This window comes from Poecilia reticulata, chromosome 4 (assembly GCF_904066995.2).
Source record: "Poecilia reticulata chromosome 4, P_reticulata-male-v2, whole genome shotgun sequence".
Taxonomy (NCBI): Eukaryota; Metazoa; Chordata; class Actinopteri; order Cyprinodontiformes; family Poeciliidae; genus Poecilia; species Poecilia reticulata.
Window position 1 is genome coordinate 5,165,860 of NC_088833.1, and position 20,387 is coordinate 5,186,246.

General features: G+C 35.9%; 2 protein-coding genes across 4 annotated transcripts in view; one reads left to right on the plus strand and one right to left on the minus strand.

The window, feature by feature from the left end:
• Window positions 1–7,669, plus strand: part of LOC103463073 (N(G),N(G)-dimethylarginine dimethylaminohydrolase 1) — a 118,669-nt gene extending 111,000 nt beyond the window's left edge. For all 3 annotated transcript variants that reach the window (XM_081606049.1, XM_081606050.1, XM_081606051.1), the window contains one exon: window positions 4,774–7,669. In XM_081606049.1, coding sequence (XP_081462175.1) covers window positions 4,774–4,890 — 117 coding nt within the window. In that variant the 3' untranslated portion in view covers window positions 4,891–7,669. The remainder of the gene's footprint in view (window positions 1–4,773) is intronic.
• A 463-nt stretch (window positions 7,670–8,132) lies between these two features.
• On the minus strand, window positions 8,133–19,040 carry mpl (MPL proto-oncogene, thrombopoietin receptor). The gene is made up of 12 exons (XM_008406197.3): window positions 18,844–19,040; window positions 16,624–16,744; window positions 15,741–15,916; window positions 15,207–15,361; window positions 13,378–13,528; window positions 13,162–13,270; window positions 12,045–12,205; window positions 11,594–11,736; window positions 10,706–10,859; window positions 10,082–10,163; window positions 9,818–9,905; window positions 8,133–9,213 (listed from the first exon to the last, which is right to left on the minus strand). Exons 1-12 carry the CDS (start codon window positions 18,956–18,958, stop codon window positions 8,773–8,775), a joined length of 1,896 nt encoding a protein of 631 aa, XP_008404419.2. The 5' UTR covers window positions 18,959–19,040; the 3' UTR covers window positions 8,133–8,772.
• Between the last annotated feature and the right edge of the window lie 1,347 nt (window positions 19,041–20,387).

Here is a 20,387-nt window from a genome sequence, read left to right on the forward strand (position 1 = left end):
GCAACACACAGTCTGCAGAGACAGTGTTCAAACCTCAAAATGTACTCTGTGGTTAAAGGCCCAAACCTTGCCAGCTATTTTTAGAAGGAGGAATTCACAAAATGATGTGTCTTTGGACCTAAATCCGCAAAGAAGTCTCTGTTTTCTGCCAGGAAGAATGGCTGATGGAATTTAGCTTGAGCATGATAAAATCTATTTGTGTATATAATGCTGCTTGCTTTGGGAGTACCTTTTAACAGTCTATTTGGATAGGTTTGTGAAGAATGTACAGTGCCTTGCACAAATATTCCTCCAGAACCTTTTTGCCATCAGCCTCAAACTCCAATACATTTTACTGCGATTATATTGGTAGACCAACACAAATTAGCACATTACTGAGGGTCAGAAAGGGAACATCTGTGAGAATCATACAAGGTCAGGGGTGAAGTTGTGGAGAGTCACAAGGGAAGGTTACGGTATATAACAACATCCCAAGCTTCGAACATGTTATACACCACCTCAATGCAATGTACTATTCAGAAAAGCAGGTAAGAGGCTCATAGAGACTCTGAAGGAGCTGCAGGTGGGAGAGTTTGTCGCAAATTTGAGACTGAACACAATGACACACCATGCATTTTTATTTCTAATCATTTCTGAAAACCATGTATCATTTTTTTTTCTCACATTACTCCAAGTTGAGTTGATCTATCACATAAAATCCCCAAACATTTGCATTTGTGCTTTACAATGTATTACTATAAGCTCAAGGATTAAAATAAATACACAAGGCACCATTGCTGATTTGTGATACAGTTCCATCTATGTTTTTCAAGCATACCCAAAAGTATTAAAGTCTAATTTCTGCTCCATATTTGCACATATGTAAGATTTTGTAACTTAGGGAAATATATTAATAACACCAGACGCTGTAAAACAGCAGGAGCTGCTTAATCAGAGCAGACTGTCATGTTTTGCGCAGTGGGTCTGGAGTTGGTACATGTTTCCCAGAGGAAATTTTTGCTTGCTCTTCCTGTGAGATGTAGATTTGTCTACATAATCACCGAGGCACTCTGCAAGACATCTGCCTCCAAACACTGTCTGTCCTGACCTCCGCTCTATTTTTAGCTGCTCGTGAAGTTACCTAAGACTTCCACACAAACAAAACCAGGGGGTCATGAGAAGACTGGTGGGGTATGACAGGCAGAAGATCTGGCACATGAAAAAGGTTAGCTATGTCTTGGAAGTCCGGAGTTAAATAAATGAAGCATACGAAAGCCCCAGTAACTTATGATCCTACTGTTTAGGACTATGTCAACCTGACCCAAAACATAAGTCCTTACTGCTGTAATAAGAAATAGGCGTGGTATGATTTAAGAAAGAGGGAATATGAGGGCGAAGAGATTCTATAAACAAAAGGAAGTCATTAATGTGAATGTGCTTCTAAAAGCTATGCCTTTCCTGAGAAACCTTTTATTTGATAACCTAAGGTTAAGATGTTTTGGTGGCAGTAAAGTTATCCTCCAAGTTTTTTTCTTGACTGAAAATGGAACTAAGAAAATTAAAAACCTGTCACTTAAATGTCTACTTTTGTGCACAAGAAAATCAAAATGGCAAGATAAAAGCAAATGCCACTTTCAAATATAGACTTTTCAGTTTGGCTGTCTAATGCATGGAGAGTGCATGCAACTATGTCTCTTGGAGTATTTTGTATGGGTGTTGTGTTGGAGAATTGGCGAGTGCTGTGTTGGAGCATTAGGTGTGAAGGGTGCTCTTAAGCTGTTCGGTCCTTGAATAGCCAAATTAAGAGCTGCCTCTGTGTTTTGGATAAAAAGTGAAGTCTGTTCCCAATGCAGTTTGGACACCCTCCTGGCTTACCCTTGTCATTGGCCCTGTTTCTGGTGCTCATGGATAAAATCTTAAATTGTGAGGAAATTGGGGTCTGATTTGGAATCTCAGGGTCTGTCTTTTTGCCGATGATTTGATTTTGATGCCATTTTCAAACCTTTATCCTCAGGGAACTATATGATTGAGATAAGAGTCAGCTCTTTTGCCCTACAGCTTGGTAGGGGAGGAGGAGTTGTGGTATCTTGGAGTCTTGTTAACAAGAATGTAAAGGGAGATGGATAGACTGTCTTGGGCCTTATTAACAGTCTTAAGGGCTTGGGCTTGGTCTGTTGAGGTAAAGAATGAGCAGAGCCAAATAGGCAAATCTTGTGGTTTATTATGACCGTTTAACAATAAAAAACTGAAAGAACAAGATTTCGGATATAAGGGGCTGAAATGTTTCCTCCATAGGTTGGGTGGGCCTTAGTGTGAGAGGGAGAGGAACTCAAATCATCCAGTGGAAGCTTGAAGTGGAACCACTGGTCCTCTGTAATGAGTAATTTGAGGTTGTTTGGGCATCCAATCAAGATGCCTCCCATTAGAGATTTCCTGGGCACCTGCCTGTGAGAGCAGACTCTTGGACAGAACTCGCTGAGACCTTGTGGATTTGGAACACCTTGGGTGTTGGGATCCTGTTGATGAGCTGGATAGTTTAAGTATGGAGAGGTTAAGCAAAGTACAATATATTGATAGGTACATGTATGTATAAATAAACATAAATTACTTTTTATGGGTGTCGGTATTAAAAAAAAATCAGGAAGTACAGAAGGATGGAAATGTTTGCAAATTTCAATGGACAGCTAATACTGCTGAACATTTTAAGCATTGCAGCTAAGTTCGTCATCACATTCCCGTTGCCATGTAGACATTTATTTTCAACAAACGGCAATTGGGGACAAATGAGCACAGGCAGATGATTTCCACAGTGTAGTAATTTAGACAACGCACGAAAAAGGAATAATGTGAAAACTATGTAGGGACACGCATTAACACCGTAGTTTCGAACACTCCAATACTGTTTGTGAAAGGGGAGTGTCACAGTTTCAGTTGCACTGAGATCTGGATGATGTTGCTGCATTACACAACATTCTAAGCAGTCATTGTAGTGACGTTAAAGAAATCATCTGCATCAACAGAAGCTTTGTTCGCCATGTTGCATCACTCCTTATAAGTGTGTTTAGTTAGTCCCCCTGGTTGTGCTTTAAGGCCTCACTTGATATCACTGCAGGGTTGAAGCAAGAGTTTAAAGAGAAAAATGTCCTGGTTTGGAAGTGCAGTAGGAAAACAGTGGTTTTCTTTTGGAAAACGGCCACAGTGTGACACATTACTTTACAAGGGTCTTTTGAGAACGCTGTAATAGTTCTCACTCCATTTTCTTTTCTTTTTTTTTTTTTTTGTTTGGAGAATTTGCTTAGAGACGAGAAAATGTTTAGAGCTGTTCTCTTGCTTAATATTTTGTCTTTCTCCCTTTGGATCTATGCCACGAAAAGCAATTTAACAATCACTTGTCTGTGCACAAATAATTTTATTTGGTTTGTAAAGTTCATACCGGTTAATGCTAGAAATGACTGGTGGAAGCAGGATTTAGTTTATTTACATAAAAAAAGCAGAAGCTACAATGAGAAAACCCTTAGTTTGTTAATACTGGCAAAATTTACCTTTCATATGAATAGCGCTAAATGTCCAGAGAAGACATTTTGGGTATTTTGCACATTTACCCCTGGGTTCCTCATCAGTATGATGTACATTATTTTTAATTTGTGGAATATTGCAAACAAAAATAAGTCACTTTTTGGTTTCTTTTTTCTCTGTCCTGTTTTCATCTAAACTACAGATAGCCCGACTAGCATCTCAGGTGATTGGGATTTGTTCTGTAATCGGTGGGTTGCTGGTTCAAACCAGCCTCGTGGTTGTGATGCTTTACTTGCTTTGCCTGCTGGCTGTGGCCAGTGAGCCCAGTTGTATCAGTCTGCCCCAGAACAGCTGTGGCTACCATGTAGCTTTCCTTATCATTGTGTGAATGTGTGTATGAATGGGTGAACTGCTTTGAAATCATCTGACTTGATAAAGTGCTATGCAAATTCAGGCCATTTATCATCTTACCTGTGAAAATAGTTGGCACATTGTTGCGGTCTGCAACTTGGCCACCAGATGGCAGCGCACTGTCTGCACTGCTCATTTAACACTTTAGCTTGTTTTTATTTACTTTATTTACCCAAGATCAAGGGGACGCTGGTGCCCAACTTCAGTGGTGAGTGAAAAAAAATTGGGGTACACCGTGAACAGGTTTTCAGATCATCACGGGTCAAACAGTCCTAAGGGCAATTTAGAGAAACAAATAAATCTAAGATGCAAATGTTTGGACTGTGTGAGCAACCCAGAGTACCTGAAGAGAACTTGGAGTGTACTTTCTACTAGAAATGTGGTCATGTAAAAATTGACCTTGGTAACGCAACACTTGAATCATCACGACTGCCTGTGGCAATAGCTGTCATGTCTTGCAAGCTTGTTACGGCTAGAAGTTTTGCAGAATTCAAATTTTATATTTGCATTTATTAAGTCATTTAGTGTTTCTGAAATGAGACAAATGTACAAGATTTCAGGATGGGGTTGTAAAACTCTGCTTTATAGCTTGATTCTCTCTGAGTTCCTGTCAACCTGATTATCTGGCGAGATCTTCTAATTATTTCTCCTAACTTGGATCATCCAGACACCTTTTTTTAATGCAGCTGAGCCACTGACTGAAATCCCACTTTTAAAGAATTAGGTCAGAAAAGTAATGAACAGAGTCAAATTCATAAGACATTTGTTGAACTAGACTGAATGTGGCATTAATTTTCTAAAAAATCTTGTAAACACAAAAATAAAATTGAATATCTGTGCTGATACTCTTGTCTTTGTGTCTTGCAGGTGTTTGAAAAGCTGAAAGACCACATGCTGATTCCTGTGTCCAACATGGAGAAAGTTAAAGTGGATGGAGCTCTCACATGCTGCTCTGTGCTCATCAGCAAGAATCCAAACATCTGAGCATGTTGAAAAGTGATCTTTCAGTGCATGGTAATCAAGCACTGCAGAAAGCTGAACAAAAAGAGCAAGATAGAGGAGAGATGAGCACTTTCAGTGATTTTTATTGCATAAAATCTAAAGGGAACCATCAGGTCATCTCTCCAGTACACTGAAATTACAATAAGATGAGTTAAAATGTGAGAGTAGTTTAGATGACAAACATAAAGCATCAGGTTACCAACATCTTTTTAAAGAAATCAGGATTGATAATCGAGCTATTTTGCCCTAAAATTTAAAACCGACACTGTTCAATATGTTAAAAGTGAAGAACAGGACCAAAACAGCTGTCTCTGCTAATGTTAGATATTGTTTAAAATCAGTAGAGGGAGGAATGTATGTGCCATGTTGATTTACATCCTTGAACCTTATGAAGATTCATAGCTTATGTCTTGACTAATCTGTGAATACCATTCAGTGTTTATGACCCTCACAGAAAACCTCAATGAAATTAACAGATTCAATAGATTCCTATTTTGTCATTGTAAGCTGAAATATTAACATTGTTCTGCAGATCTAAAAGAAGATGTGTATAGAGTTAGGCTATATTGTTTACATGCACCATTTTGACTGTGATTTACCTTTTGTGTGATCTTGTGCCTACATAGTGTGAGTAAACTTACATTTTTGAAGAAATGTATTCTGGACCAACATCAAAGAAACCAGTTCAACTAGAACTGTCACCTAAACCATAGTTTCACTTTTATTACCCATTCACAGCAAAATTCTGACTGTTTCCATACACTTGGTGCTGAATCTAATTCTGAAAATACATAAATATGTTTAAAAATGACAATGTAGCAAAAAGCTTGAAAAGTCTTCTGGTATGATGATTGTAATCTTCTTTTTTTTTTTTTATCCATTCTTGTTTTGATGTTTAAATTTCTGTAATTCAAAATCCATTAGCACTCTTACTTTTAATAACTCTTGCTTAAACAAATTGCTCGTTAAAATCCAGTTTGCTATCTAATACTACACAACCACCAACAGTTTCAGCATGTTTGTTGCCAAAAAAAGACTAAAATATACTGTACCAACCATGCAAAGGTCATGAATGTAGTGCCTTGCATAATAAATCACACACATTCAACTATTTGTTTTACATTTTAATCATGTTACAACCACAGATATTGCATTTCACTTCATGTCATAGAACAACAGAAGTCTGATACCTCCAAATAGCAACCGCAGCAACCAACCGCCTTTAGAAGTCAACTACTTAGTTAATAGTGCCACCTTTGTGGGGTTAAATTTCAATATTAATGCAGATCTGGTTCCCTTAAAGATCTGGTATTAGACAAACAATCACGAAGACCAAAAAACACAATCATTTTGTGGTGGCATAAAATGCGGAGGCGTTTACTCCAGGGTTAGATTATACAACCCTATGCCAACCTTTGAAAACCTCTTGTCTGAGTTGAACAAACCATTTCCACTTTGAAACAAAGTGTTGTCATCGTCGTACTGTTTAGTTGCTTTTTCTCAGCAGGAGCTGTTCAGAGATGATGGAGAATATGACCATAGTTTAAGGCAGGGCAATACTGGAATAAAAGCTGACTGGGGTAGATATCCATGCATCGCTTTGTGGTAAAATATCACATAAAATACAAGGTAAATACATTAACATTTGTGGTTTTGACATGACAAAATGTAGAAAATACTTTTTAAGGCACTGTATGTTTTTATTGAAACCAACACAACCTTCCTTCCTACTTCTGCCAGTGCCTTTGTGGAAAATCAATGACTTTTCTCCCACTGAACGACTCTGAGGTTGCTGCACTTTCTCCAACATCATTAGTTCTGCCTGTGTTTTTGATTACACTGGATGTTTGTTATTCTTGTTTGGCAGTTTTTCCTTCAGAAACTGATGTATGCCATCCTGTCAGCACTCTCTGTAGCACAAAATTCAACAGGACCAAATGTGATTGCAGTCAGACTTTTCAGAACCAGTTAACCACAGCCGTGTGATGAGCTTCCAGCAGAAGCCTACCTTATGTTGTTGCTGCTTAAGTAGCTTCATTTCCGTTGTTGGCCAATTCATGTTTGAGGCCTGTAAACATGACAACACGATAAATACAAACACGTGTTCTATAATAACCCTGCATGTCCATCACATCTGAGGCAGCTCTGGTTCTCGGTGTGATTGTCTGTGAAAGTTGAGGAAATGACATCATGAGGTGACTCAACCTCCCCCCATAGACATTAGTGTATGGGCAAGTGGGCAGTGATGAAACATGGAAAGAATTCATGTCGGGAGGAAAAGCAGCTTGGGGAGTAAACACTGGCCCTTTTAAATTTTCTTCTTCTGTTGCCTGTCTCACTTTGAACACATTCTGTCTCCCACCTTTCTCCTAACGCCTCATGGACAACGCTGGGCTACTTTATGGCTGTGACATCATACGCCTTGGCAGACGCTGCTGATCTGCTGCTGCTGGTGTGATAGCAAACAGTAGTTGGACTGGATAGTTTTCTTCTGATGCCTTAGCTGCAGTATAATGATCCTCCATACTTAGACTGTAATTCAGAACTTACACAGCTAAATTGCAAAATTATCTAAATTTGGGTTCAGATAAAAAGAATTTAAAGCTGTTAAAACATCAAGCATGTAGGGTTAATATCCACTCCTAGTTGTTAAGGTGTTATTGTTCCATCTCAGGTGTTTTGGTTTTAATTCAAACTGTTGAACTGATCTATACTTGAGCCTTTTCCTCTTCTTTTATGAATAAATTAACATTAGCTTTCATCTGTGTTGTGAGTCATTTATTAACCTTAGAGTAGAAACTTCTTTTAAAACAAATAATGGCATCTCAATCCTCATATCTCATATGAGTATGCAAAAAGTTCACAAGATCTCAAGGCCTGAGAAAATGTGAGTTTATGTTTTTGGTCCACATTCAGTTTGTGGTCCCTCGAAGTCCCTCATTGTGGCAGCGCACATCGGCAAGTTGATGTGTGCTGCCACCTTGTGGTATTAGACAAGAACTACAGAACAAAGTACAAGGCCCCTGCGCAATGCGCATAATGTTTCATACTTTTCCAGATTTACGATTTATTTTATTTAAAACAGCGACAATATTCAGTACACATTAACCACAAGAGGAGAGATGCATTGTATCAGGTAATAGTTCAAAGTCTAACTTTGCATTTTCCAAAATAGCCTGATACAATTAAAATACAAAAATAAAAAAAACATTAAAACACCTGGATTATTATTATTATATTACTTCTGTTTTATTTGTCTATACTTATCAAAGACTTTGCAAGTTTTTTCTCTCTAAGAACCCTGACAGCCTTTATTTAAAAAAAATAAATTTCAAATGCATCATTCTTAAACATTTATATGTTTATATTGTAAGTATACAAGCTCTGAGGCAAGTAATGGATTACTAAACAGAACGACAAATAGTTAAAAAATATTAATATTATATTGTCCCATACAACAGAATGTAAAGTTAGTTGTTAATACTTGAACTTAATGTTACATGAAAAATATAAGAACTGTTATATGTTCAGCATAATCCAATATACTCTAAAAACAACTGCATAAAAAAAGAGCATGTATAACAGCACTTATTGTTACACCAGTTATAATAAACATTTCAAGCTTTTTTCTATACATCCGTAGTAATGTTTTAACATAAAGCTTCCTTTTCATTTTTATCATCACCTTTCTAGTTTTTAATTCTTTTTCAAATGTAGATTTTACTGAACAGGACAAACCAGCAAGGTGATTTGTTCAAAACTTGATAACACTGCTTTGGTGAAACCAGTATCTGTTAATGCTCTATGTGAATTGATCACTTCTGTACAGAGAACTTAAGTTGGAGGCACACTTGTGTTGCATGTTTAGTCGAGGGAAAGGTTAGCATAGGGGTTACTTTTACCCTTTCCAACATTGATGTTTTTACTCAAGCCATCTGTAGACTGAGAGAAAGGTAGGTAAGAATGGTTAAAATAGTTGTTGCATGAGCAAGGCTTAAGACAGCGGCATGTTGTGTAAAGGTTATCTCCTTTCTCAGGATCTTTTCCATCTTTAAATTGCTCATAGACATAACAGTTTTCCTTAAGGCAGAGAATGGACAGATCTTTGTTCAGAGTAACATAGTCTCTGAGGGTTTCGCTCCCAGAACTCCCATCTGCCTGTTCCTCAAAGGAAAAGCTCCCATCAGAGGAGAGGAAGTCGAGTTCTTCAGAAGGCTCGTCCAGTTTTGGAAGCTCATCGGACATGATCTCCACTACAGAGGAGGTTGTTTCTTCAAAATACAGCTTCGATGTGACTGGAGGATCCTGTAAGTAACTCACAGTGAGTAACTCAGAATTTATTTAGTCATTCAGCTTTAAATGGATTAATTATGTTAACATTTATTATACATTTCTACTTGTTTTAGGATGAACAATAAAAAAACAATTGTAGTGGTGAATATGTGGGGAGACAAAACAAGACTATAATTTGGGTTTTATTTCTTGAGGATTTTAACAAAATGAGAGAAGTGTTAAATAAATTAGGAGTTTTACAAAGTGGTGGACTTTTATTTAAAACATGTCTCACAGTGACAGCTGCTCTAGCAATTTTTTTTTATTTAATGGAGCTTCTTCTTTCATAGAACATAGAATTTAGTTGTTTTTTTCTGATTTTCTAGTTGCTTTTCCTGGAAACATTAATTATTCAGTAAAGTATCAGAAATGTCTTACAAAGTAACTTATAAGTTGCAGGAAAGCAACCACTTTGTTTCATGAAATTTTCATAAAGGTGGCTGGTAAGTCCTGGAAATGACTTAAGTTCTGGGAAAGTACACACTATTATTTTCTGCTACCATTTTGTTTTTATTTGTTGTTGTTTTCGTGTATGATTGCTTATGATTACTTTAAATCCTGCCACTAAATATTTTACCCATTTCTGCTGGTTGATGTCTGTCAGGAAGCCCTGCAGAACTTTTTCAAGGTTGGGCACTGGTGGCCAAAAAAGCAGCTTGAGCTTCCTTAGAAAAAAAAAAAAAAATCATGTTTTTTTTTCTACCACTTTTCAATTTCTTCAAATACTAGATCCGTTTCAGAAAATTTATAATTTCTAAATATTGATATTTGTTTTAAAAAGAACATATAATACATTTATAATTACTTTCACAACAAAATAAATGGTTGAAAACAAAAGTACCTGCGATAAAGTAAAACGGTTGTGATGAAGAAGATGGTTATGATCGGCATGGAAACACAGAGACACCACAGGAGCTTCATGTCTAGAAATAGTAGAACTAAAGTTAGAATTATGCATTTCTACAACTGCGTTTTTATTCATGAAATAAATTGGCCAGTACTGGGCTGACCCATCCCATAAAGGTCAAGGTTTTTGAGCAAGGTTATAATTTACTATACATACACCTTGAAACAAAAGACGTGTTAACTTTAACCAAAACATATACATATGGAAACTGCAACATAATGCCACCACAAACAAACCAGGGACAGAGAGTAAAGCAAAGTTGCAAAGTAATGTTTAGATTTAAGCATTATGACCGACTACAGAAAGAGTAAATGAATAGGAAATAAGAATATGGGACAAGTGGTAAACACACTGAACCACTTTGTCACATTCTACAGCTACATGAATAAAAACATGCAACATTTAATTGAAACTACATTTTATTAGGTTGTGAGAGATGATGTACAGCTGCATTGGGCTGTATTTGATGAAACTGTGAAACATTTTCATACTAAACAAATTAAAAAGGTTTTTATTTTTACTTGAATTTTTGTTTTATTATTATTATTTCAGACTTACCTGTATGATCAGTTGTGGTACCTGAGAGGACATCTGACCAGTCACTCCAGTATCCTGAATAAATCGACCCATCAGGCTGAGCTCTAACTCTTACACTGAACTGGCTCCCTGATGAAAGACTCACACACATGCTAGTGTTTCCCGGTTTTGTCATCTGTGGGAAGAAATAAAATAAATAATTAAATAAATACTTAGCCATACTATTTTTTCTTTATATTTGATGCTTGCATTCTCATTCGTTTATGCATTTTTATTTTTATTTTTTGGTACATTGTTTAAGGTTTTGTAGTACCGCATAAATACAAACCTTTAAAATGAAGGTTTAGAAACCTTCATTTTACATTCATTTAAAATGTTAAAACATTTATCATGTTGAGGTGACAATTTCTTTCTTTTGGCGCCATCTTGTGGTATGATAATGAAACTTTCAAGACAAGATTGACATTAACGTTGAGTACAGGGTTAAACTATAGGTCAATAAATAATACATGATTCTTTGGCCTTTTTCAGATTACCACCACCAACAACAACAAGGCTGTACATCCTGTTGGAACCGTTAGAAACAAAATAAAAACCTTCACGATGAGCTCTGAACTTCTGCTTCTTTAGTTTTTGTTTCCATATTCAGATAAAAAATACAATTAATTCAGCAAAACCACCAACATTTGAGAGGTTTGTCTTTGACTAATGCTAGGTATTTTTTTCTTGTGTCCTTGTAGTTTCCTTTACTTCTTAACTTCTTTCCAGATGAAAGAAAAAGTATTTAGGGACTCTTCTTATCAGAAGAAAAAATGTTGCCCACCATTGTCATTTTCATTGAAAGAGTGACTATCTTGTTTTTTTTAAAGTTGTTGAACAGCTCAGCTTTTATTGGTGGATCCAACTTACCGTGTACTTTTCAGCTCCATTGATCTGAACATCGACCTCATACTTCATGTGGTTTGACAGAGACGGGAGAGGAGCTTCCCACTCCAAGTGCAACTTGCTGTTAATCAGTTTTCCTTTCAGATGACTTGGTGGGCCACTTTTAACTGTTGACATGAATCACGGAAGATTATGTAAAAATCGTACTTTTCTGATGAACATAGGCTGTTCCATTAAATTTATTTGTGTGCTGTGATGACCTCTAGAAATAAAAATACTGTTGTTCATCCATGATTGTTTCTCTTACATGTACACCAGAGATGTGCATATTTGATAGATTTATAGAAATAATAGTCACATTTCGTACATCTCCAAGGACGGACCTCATGAACACAACTTCCCAGAAGAATTTGACAAAGTTCTAAAGTACATCTTAGAGTTTTCCTTTAGTAAGGTGTAACTCAGTATTACTCACTGGAATTTTTCAGCTCAATCTTTTTGCTCAAGAACAATTGTTTGAGTGGAGCTGCAGTGCTGCTGAGCTTGATCTCCATTGCTCCAGACTCATCTCCACGAAAAGAACACGTGTCAGAAAGATTCCCATCATCCTGACACTCAGTCCAGTTTGCAGATTGTCTGTAAGGATTTGAAAGTAGCTCATCAAAATTGCAGTAAAACAAAATAAAACTAAAAATCACAACTAATTGTTTTGACAAAATCTCTTTGGAGGCTCTGTATAATATGTCCAGAATTTAAGCTTTATAAGCCCTTTTTGCAGACATCCTAGTTGCCCTTTATATTCACATGCCATTTACAGTCATAGGAAACTGTAAATGCAATCATTTCACTTGTAAGACTTTACAATGACATATCACACATCAGGACATTAAAAATGCTTTTGTTGATTTTTTTGTTTGTTTTGTTTTTATAAAGAAAAAAAGTTTCAATATCTTTAAGAACCACCGCTAACAGCAATGCCTTAAAGTGTTTCCACTCGTTTATGTCCCCATATTGGCCAATGTTCAATAACTGGACTGGTGACCTCACAATTTATTCTAGAGTACTTTGATACAGGGAGAAATTTGTTGCCATCTGAATAACTTTCTGCAGATTCTCTGCCTGCAAAACAAGACCAAATCACCATCACCACCCCATCAAATCAGTTGATTTGAGGTCTTTCTCTTTATGGCAACCTCTATTTTGGTCTTGTCTGCAATTATAAATCTAAGTCATAGTACTATATTGTTTTTTGTGTGCACTTTGTCACAACAAGTAATGAATACTTTCCAGTGGTGCCCAAAGTCAGTCCTGGAGGTCCGGCATCCTGCATGTTTTAGTTTTCTGCCTGGTGGTAGTAACAACCTTTTCAGTATGTCACAGTTCTTCTTAGGCCTCTAATGAGCCAACATTTGATCCAGGTGTGTAAAACCAGGAAGAGAACCAAAACATGCAGGATGCCGGTCCTCCAGGACCGACTTTGGGCACCACAGGTTTACTCTTTTTCTATCACAAATATCAGTATTTACATGCTGAGCCCTGCAGAGATTGAACACACAGAGTCTAGATCTGTAGATATATAAGGATATTAGTACCTTGAGTTATAGAAGAGTTTGTAATCATTTTCTGCACCATATTTGGTGCTATTCCAATGACAGGTAACATGTCGCAGGTCAGAGGTGAAGCATATCAGGGAAATATCATCTACAAGAGAGAGGTTTTTATTTTTTTAAGCATAAGAATCAGTTGTAAGGAAGTATGTGTATGTATATGTGCAGGCATCCAGCCAGTCTGTTTTTGATCAGACACACCTGCACTTTGGGGAACTATTGCTCGCACAGGTTTCGACCAGGCACTCCAGTATCCAGGATGTTCGTCTGGTCTGTTTCCACATTTCACAGAAGCCTGAACCTCAACCTCCTCTCCTGGTTCCAGTGAGAGCAGAAAGCTGCTGTTGTTTCCCTGCAAACAAGAAGGATTACTTGAAGTATTTATCTTGAACTATTACCTTATAGATTAATTAGAAGGAAGTGGTTCATGTTGGGTCGTTTTTTTATCCTTTCTTCTTTAAAATAGTTAAACTTTTTAGCATACGTTGGTCACAGACTCTAATATTTGACTGGTGATTTGTTATTTATTCAGGTATGAGAGTAAAAGAATCTTCCTCATGTTTCAATCCCATAATTGAAATATCAGGAGTTGGCAATGCATTAAAGTTTTAACCAAAATATGATAAATTCATCTATTATGGCGTTTTATTTCAAGGTGTTTAATGGCTTGTCTTAGCAATAAAGGCTTAATCTGGCTCAAGTTTCTCTCTCTCCCTTTCCCATCACTGTTTGTTTTGATGATGTAGCTTTACATTAAATATAGATTCAAAGCTTCCAGGAAGTTTCTCTTTGCCTCATCACTTCACAGCACATTTTCCCAAATGTATTGGGGATCAATTAATCAATCAATTAATCAGTCAGTCAGTCACCCTTTATTTATAGGTAACTTTGCATACCTAAAGTGACCAAAGTGTTGAGTCTCTCTCTGATTGTTGAATCATGAACATCGACCTTAACTGAGGCAAAAGCTTCCCTTCCTGCTTTAGATGTTGTGATTTCTTTTGTGATCTCCAGGATGAGTCATCAGAGCGTTTTTGGTGTAATTTGTTTTGTCCGACCCTTCACTGATCCGTGTTTTATTCATTTATGGATAAAATCTCTAACGGTGGGTTTCTGGAGACCCATAGCCTTGGTAACTCTTATCGTACCTGTGGATGCCAGGGACTTAGTTTCTTATGTGATCTTGAGTTTCTTTACATGACAAGATGAGTAACTTTTAAACAGGTTCTATTTAAATGATTTCTTGATTTTACTGGTTTTGCTATGATCAGGGCAGGATGTGATGTCCCAAAAATGGGGTTAAGCACAGTTCAATCGTGATTTAACAAGGGCAGGAATTACAATATACATAGGTCTATGTTTGGGTTGGATTACATTTTTCAGTAACACTTTATTTGAAGGGGGTGAATAAGACTGACATGACATGTCATAACACCTGTCATGAACATGAATAAGCCTTCATAAATATTTATGACTGTTGTCATAAAGAGTCATTCGGTAAATTATTACCAAGAAATCATTACTGATATAAATATGTTATAAAAGTATCACTGATTGCACTTTAAAAATTAGGTAACTTTATGTTATTAAAGGTAAAGTTTTAACTGTAATGATTTCTTGGTTAATGTCAAGTTGTCATAACAAAGACATTTTGAATAATGTCAACTTTGTATTAAAAGTGTCATAATTTACCTAATGACACTTTATGACAACAGTCATAAATATTCATGAAGGCGTATTCATGTTCATGACAGGTGTTATGACATGTTTATGACAGTGTCATGTCAGTCTTATTCAGCCCCCTTCAAATGAAGTGTTACCCATTTTTCTTTAATAAATGTAATAATTGTTTGCTCATTGTTTTATTTCGTATTTATTCAGGCTGTCTTTTCCTGAAATTGAAATTTATTTGATGATTTGAAGTATTTTTGTAAGACTAGAAATCAAACATGGGCAAAATCTGTGAGGTGGCTTTATAAATTCAATTCAAGTAAAAAACGTAAAATAAGTGCATTTAAAATATACATTACCTCTACTGTTTTCTCCCCAAGTGTCTCGGAAGAATAGTGAATTCTATATTTGCTTTTCTTCCATATGTGTTTTAACTTTCTGTCAAGAGAAAGAAGCATTTTTCCCACAGCGTCTTCTGGCTGTAGAGAGATGATGGAGGGGGGATCCAGAAGACCTGCACATAAAATGTAGCTAAAATCTAAATTATTTTTCATAATACTACTGGAAGTTCTCAAAACTTTGACTAAGATCAAAAGGCTAAACTTGCTTGTTTGCTTTACATCACATCTCAAATTAATATGCAGAACAGACATGAAATTCAAATAGAAATATTTATTGGAATTAGCAGCTTGAGATGAGACCCAATATCTCCAAAATAGATTTGGGCTCTATATTCATACATTTAAAGGGATCTCAAAAGAAGGAGTGTGAATCAAACATCCTCACAAACAGCACTGAAAACTGAAAAGATAAACAACCATAAAAAAAACAGTGTTAATGTTTGTTTATGATTTCACAAGAAAAACTGAATAATATTGAAACAAGTTTCTTACAGAGTTCATCCACATAGACAGTCCGCTTGTACACAGTGATGTTTTTGGTCTGATCCACCACTTTCACTTCCGTCCCAACGTATAAAAAGATATCAAACCGTGGAAATGAACAGACATGTAGGAAAGTTCCGTTTTCTGTTCCATGGATAGACGTTTTACACTTCTTACTTGGGTCCCTTTAGTGACAAAGTGATAAACACAGGAAGCATGATATATTAAAAAACAAAAACATTTTTATTGACAATGTCTCACAGATAAAACGCAGTTTAAAAAAAATATCTAAAAAAAAATATGATTTCACAAAATCCACTGCTTCAAGACTGATGCTTTTCTAAAATAAGTAAGTAAACTTTATTTCTATAGCACCTTTTACGTGTCAGAAACCACAAAGTGCTTTACAAAACATTAAAAACAAAGAAGATAAAATTTAAGTGGAAATAAAACAACCTACATGTGACATAGGACAAAATAAAACTAATTAAAAGCCAGTCTGAATAAATATGTGAAAATAATTTTTTAAGAACTCACGCTGCAGTTAATACATATTTTGTTTTCACACAGTAACAATGACATGGCATTGCTATTGTATGAAACATTGCCATGTTTTATTAGGGGTGGGTTCACCTAATTTCAAAATTCAAGTAAAATTCAGGAGAAAATTTTTTTTAAAAAACTTTGATTATGAATGTTTATATCAGTGGCTGACAATTCTGGTCTTCAAGGTTCAAAGTCATGCATTCTCTTGCAGAAGTTGGTGAAAGGCTGCAGAGATAATTGAATTATTTGGCTACAGACGGCAGCCCCTGAGGGCCAAATTTGTGTACCTGAGGTTCAAACTGACTTACAAGTGTTACAGAAAAAAACTAGGCTATTAAAAACATACCCATTAGCAATGTAGAGAAAATCATATGTCCCGATGTCTGTGGTCTCAAAGAAGCAGGTGAAATCAGTCTTTCTTCGAGTGAAACACTTTGGATTTTCTTCATCCTGTATGAGCACAAAATCTGGTCCAGAACAAAAAAGTCACATAAATATGATGCATATATGAATGAGAGCCACTGAAACATCAGAACATTGTCATCAGTACTTGGTAATATCCACTTTTACTGATATTGGAACACTCAGTCTTTGTCTATAACATTTTACAAAGGTGGAGAATGTAAAGAAAGAAATATCTGACCATCTTTACACAATCAAGGGACTGAGATGACAAGAGTTGAACATTCTGGTCTGCTCAACCATTTCTGTGTTGATTTGGTCAAACATTATCCCATTGAAAGCGCCATTTTCCATTCAGAGCAAAAATGAGCTTGTATTTTAAAGTAGTTGTGACACCGTGCAGCAACAAATGGGAAACAAATGAGCCCACAGCATCACAGATACTACACCATGTTTAAAGTGGAAATGAAGGTCATGTCTACATTCAATAAAATTTATATACAAAAAAGATTTAGGTTATTTATTTTAAATTATTTATTGGTGGTGCCAATCAAATGGGGCAAGGAAAAAAGTTCCCTTTTAATCTGGGCTTGTTGTTTCTCAAGTAAACTGTTTAAATTTTCCCAAAGTTTCTAGTTCTCCTGGTTGAGCTGCTGGGTTGGTAATTCAGGAAATTACAGATATCCCAGTTTATTTGGTAAGGAACAAGTGAAGGGTTCACTATGGAACTTTACAAATTAGAAAGGAAAAGGGTGGCATGGCTCTCTCACAGCTAAAGCAGCATTATCATTATTATTATTATTACTAGCATGCCTTCCAGCTTGCTCCATTTCTCTGTTGGTGTAATGAGGACTATATAGCTAAGTGCAATGAAATGTCTGTAACTGCATTTCCTTTACAAGCCCTGATTTTTGATAGAAGTCTGTTGGCTCACTTGGGAGTGATAAATTGTTGGATACATCTAACATAAAAAATGTGGCAGAAGCTGGGTAATTTGACAAAAATTAACAAATTGTTGACCTTGTTTAGGAGAAACACATTTGGTGTAGAATTCCCTCCCAGCTGAAATTTCACTTTTAAATTCTGGATGATGAAGGGTCTTATAATCTGTCTCACACTTACAGAAAACAATATTGCTTTAAAAGTTTCCAGCTTATGCAGAACGTATGTGGCTTAAGGAAAAAAATAATTATTTTTAACATCTCTTCACTTTTGCTGAAGGTTGCAAAACTGCAGGATCTTGTGACATTTAATACAGAGTTCTACACGATTTTAAAGTCAGTGTATTGGTCAAAGACACATTGTTCTAGCATATATACTGCTTTGTTTATAACTGATAAATTATCAATTATTGTTCCAGTAACTCTTCAAAAAACAAGTCTGAGTTCCCACTGGCTCCTCATTCTGGAAAGAACATTGCTACAAAGCTTAATAAAGTGCAATAAGACACCAGCCCAGAATAAATATATGATGTACATGGTTCCTATCTTTACATGAAGTTAACAAGATGCTGTGACACATTTAGAAATATTTGTAGGCTAAGTTAAATCTGTTTAAGAATAGTCTAGCAGATTGTGCAAATGTTTCGCAGTAAGTAAGTGATATTATAGAGTTTGAAAATAACAGCAACTGATAAAAATCAGAAAAAAGAAAGATGTTGGTAATAAGGACAATTTTATTTTATGTACGCATGACATTCTCTAAATAAAAATAAAACAATTTCAAAAAATTCCAGTGTGAGATTAAAAATTTAATTTTAGACTTTTCAGGTATTCTTGACAATTGGTGAGGACCAAAAATATCTCCACAAAACTTGTCATGTTTTTGGGAATAAAACGTCAGGCATGAAGAGCCTTAAAGAAAATTAATATTTATTTTTCTCCAAAGTCATTGTTGTCATTTTTCAGTTGCTGCAGTGAAACATTTTCAGGCGTTTTCTTTTTTTCTTTTTCACCTTTTGTCTTCTGCAAGATGTTATCTTGTTCTGAGAAATATAACTTTAACCTAAATTAAATAAAAATTATACACACAGTCTGACAAACTTAAAATGAAAAAAATAGATGCATCTATGAATTAATAGGAATTTCCAACAAGAGAAATAAATGCTGTCAGTACAGCAAATATAATTAAAATTTCACCTGAACATTTCAACATGTACACTTACCTTGCTTTGACAAATTCTGCTCAATTTCAGCATTGCAGGGCAAGACGGGCAACAAGTCAAAATGCATCCACAAGCTAAAGACAAATATCTTCCATATGCAAAGCTGAGTCATCATTGACTGAGGTGTTGGGCTTCCAGTCCTGAGCTCATCTCATTGTTTGTGTTTATTGTGTCTACTTCATGTAGTTCTGAGTTGTTGTACGTGGGTGGGATTTAACAAGTTCAGAAAGGTCGAACTAAAAAGCTCAGCCTATAAGAGGAAGTGGACTTTATCTGTGGTGGAAGCTGACTCCAAAAAGGCAAGATGGGAGGAGAAATGTACAGGTTTTTTTTTCCTCATGTTTTTAGGACACAAGAGCATAACAAATGACTGCTGGAGAGTCCAGCTACTCTTGATCTCCATTGTATGTATTTGTAGATATTCTTATTTGTTGTGTTGATCAAACGATTAGTAAGTGAATTATAACAGTTAAGCCAATATAAACTTTAGAAGACTTGGGACTTACCATTTCTCAAGATAATGTACTTTACAATGTAAAGCACAGAACTTCATAAGCTTTCAAATTCTGTGTTCTACAGTTCATGACAGTCGTGCGCTCCTGAAAAACAAATAACAAAAAATGTACCCAAAGAGAAAACCATGCGTGCTGATTAACCACATCCTGACCTACTGCACAGCAGCAGTACAGCACATTTGGTTTTATTTCTCACGTACAGAGGTAGGTCCCCTTTGCTCATAGCCCTGGCAAATTTAGATAATATTAATTATTTTCATTGGTTTGTCTTTGATAGGAAATGACACTGGTGTTTTCTGAAACATAAAACAGCATAAATTATGTATCAATGTAAAACAAATAAACGAGTTTTTATTTCTATATATATATTTTTTAAAAAAAAAGTCATTTAGGAATGATTTTTATTTTATTTACATCCTTCTCAGTTACCGATGGCATCACAGCAATAACACTCTCATTGTACATAAAACTGTGGAGTCTCCCCCCACACCCCCATGTTTCCACTGTTATTTTAACGATTTATTTTCAGTGATTAACTCCATTTGTTTGAGATTTGAAGGCCTCATTACCATCAACCTAATGTTTAGCTCCCTCTACAGATTTTTTTATGGAGTTTGACTATGTACTATGGTCTCTTTAATCCATTAATATAATTTCCATTCATTTAAATCTAACACTGCCACGGCAGGAATAATATAAAACACAATAAATATTCCATACTCCACAATGTTTTCAAAACCTTGTACTGAATTAGTTAATGATGCCCATTTTAAAATCACTGCCACATTTAAGGGTTTCCAATTATAACTGCATGGAAAAATGCTACTTCATCGTTTTTGTTTCACCCAGTTGAAATATTGTGATGGTGTTTAATAAATGTATGTAGAAAAACACGAGTCAGCAGTTCTTTTAAAAAATGCTGCTGCCAGAGGCCTGACCAACACCAGAAAAATAATGCTGTACATCACAAACAGACTCACCCCACATCGAAATGTGACGGTGCTGTGGAAGCCACTGAGGCCAGAAAGT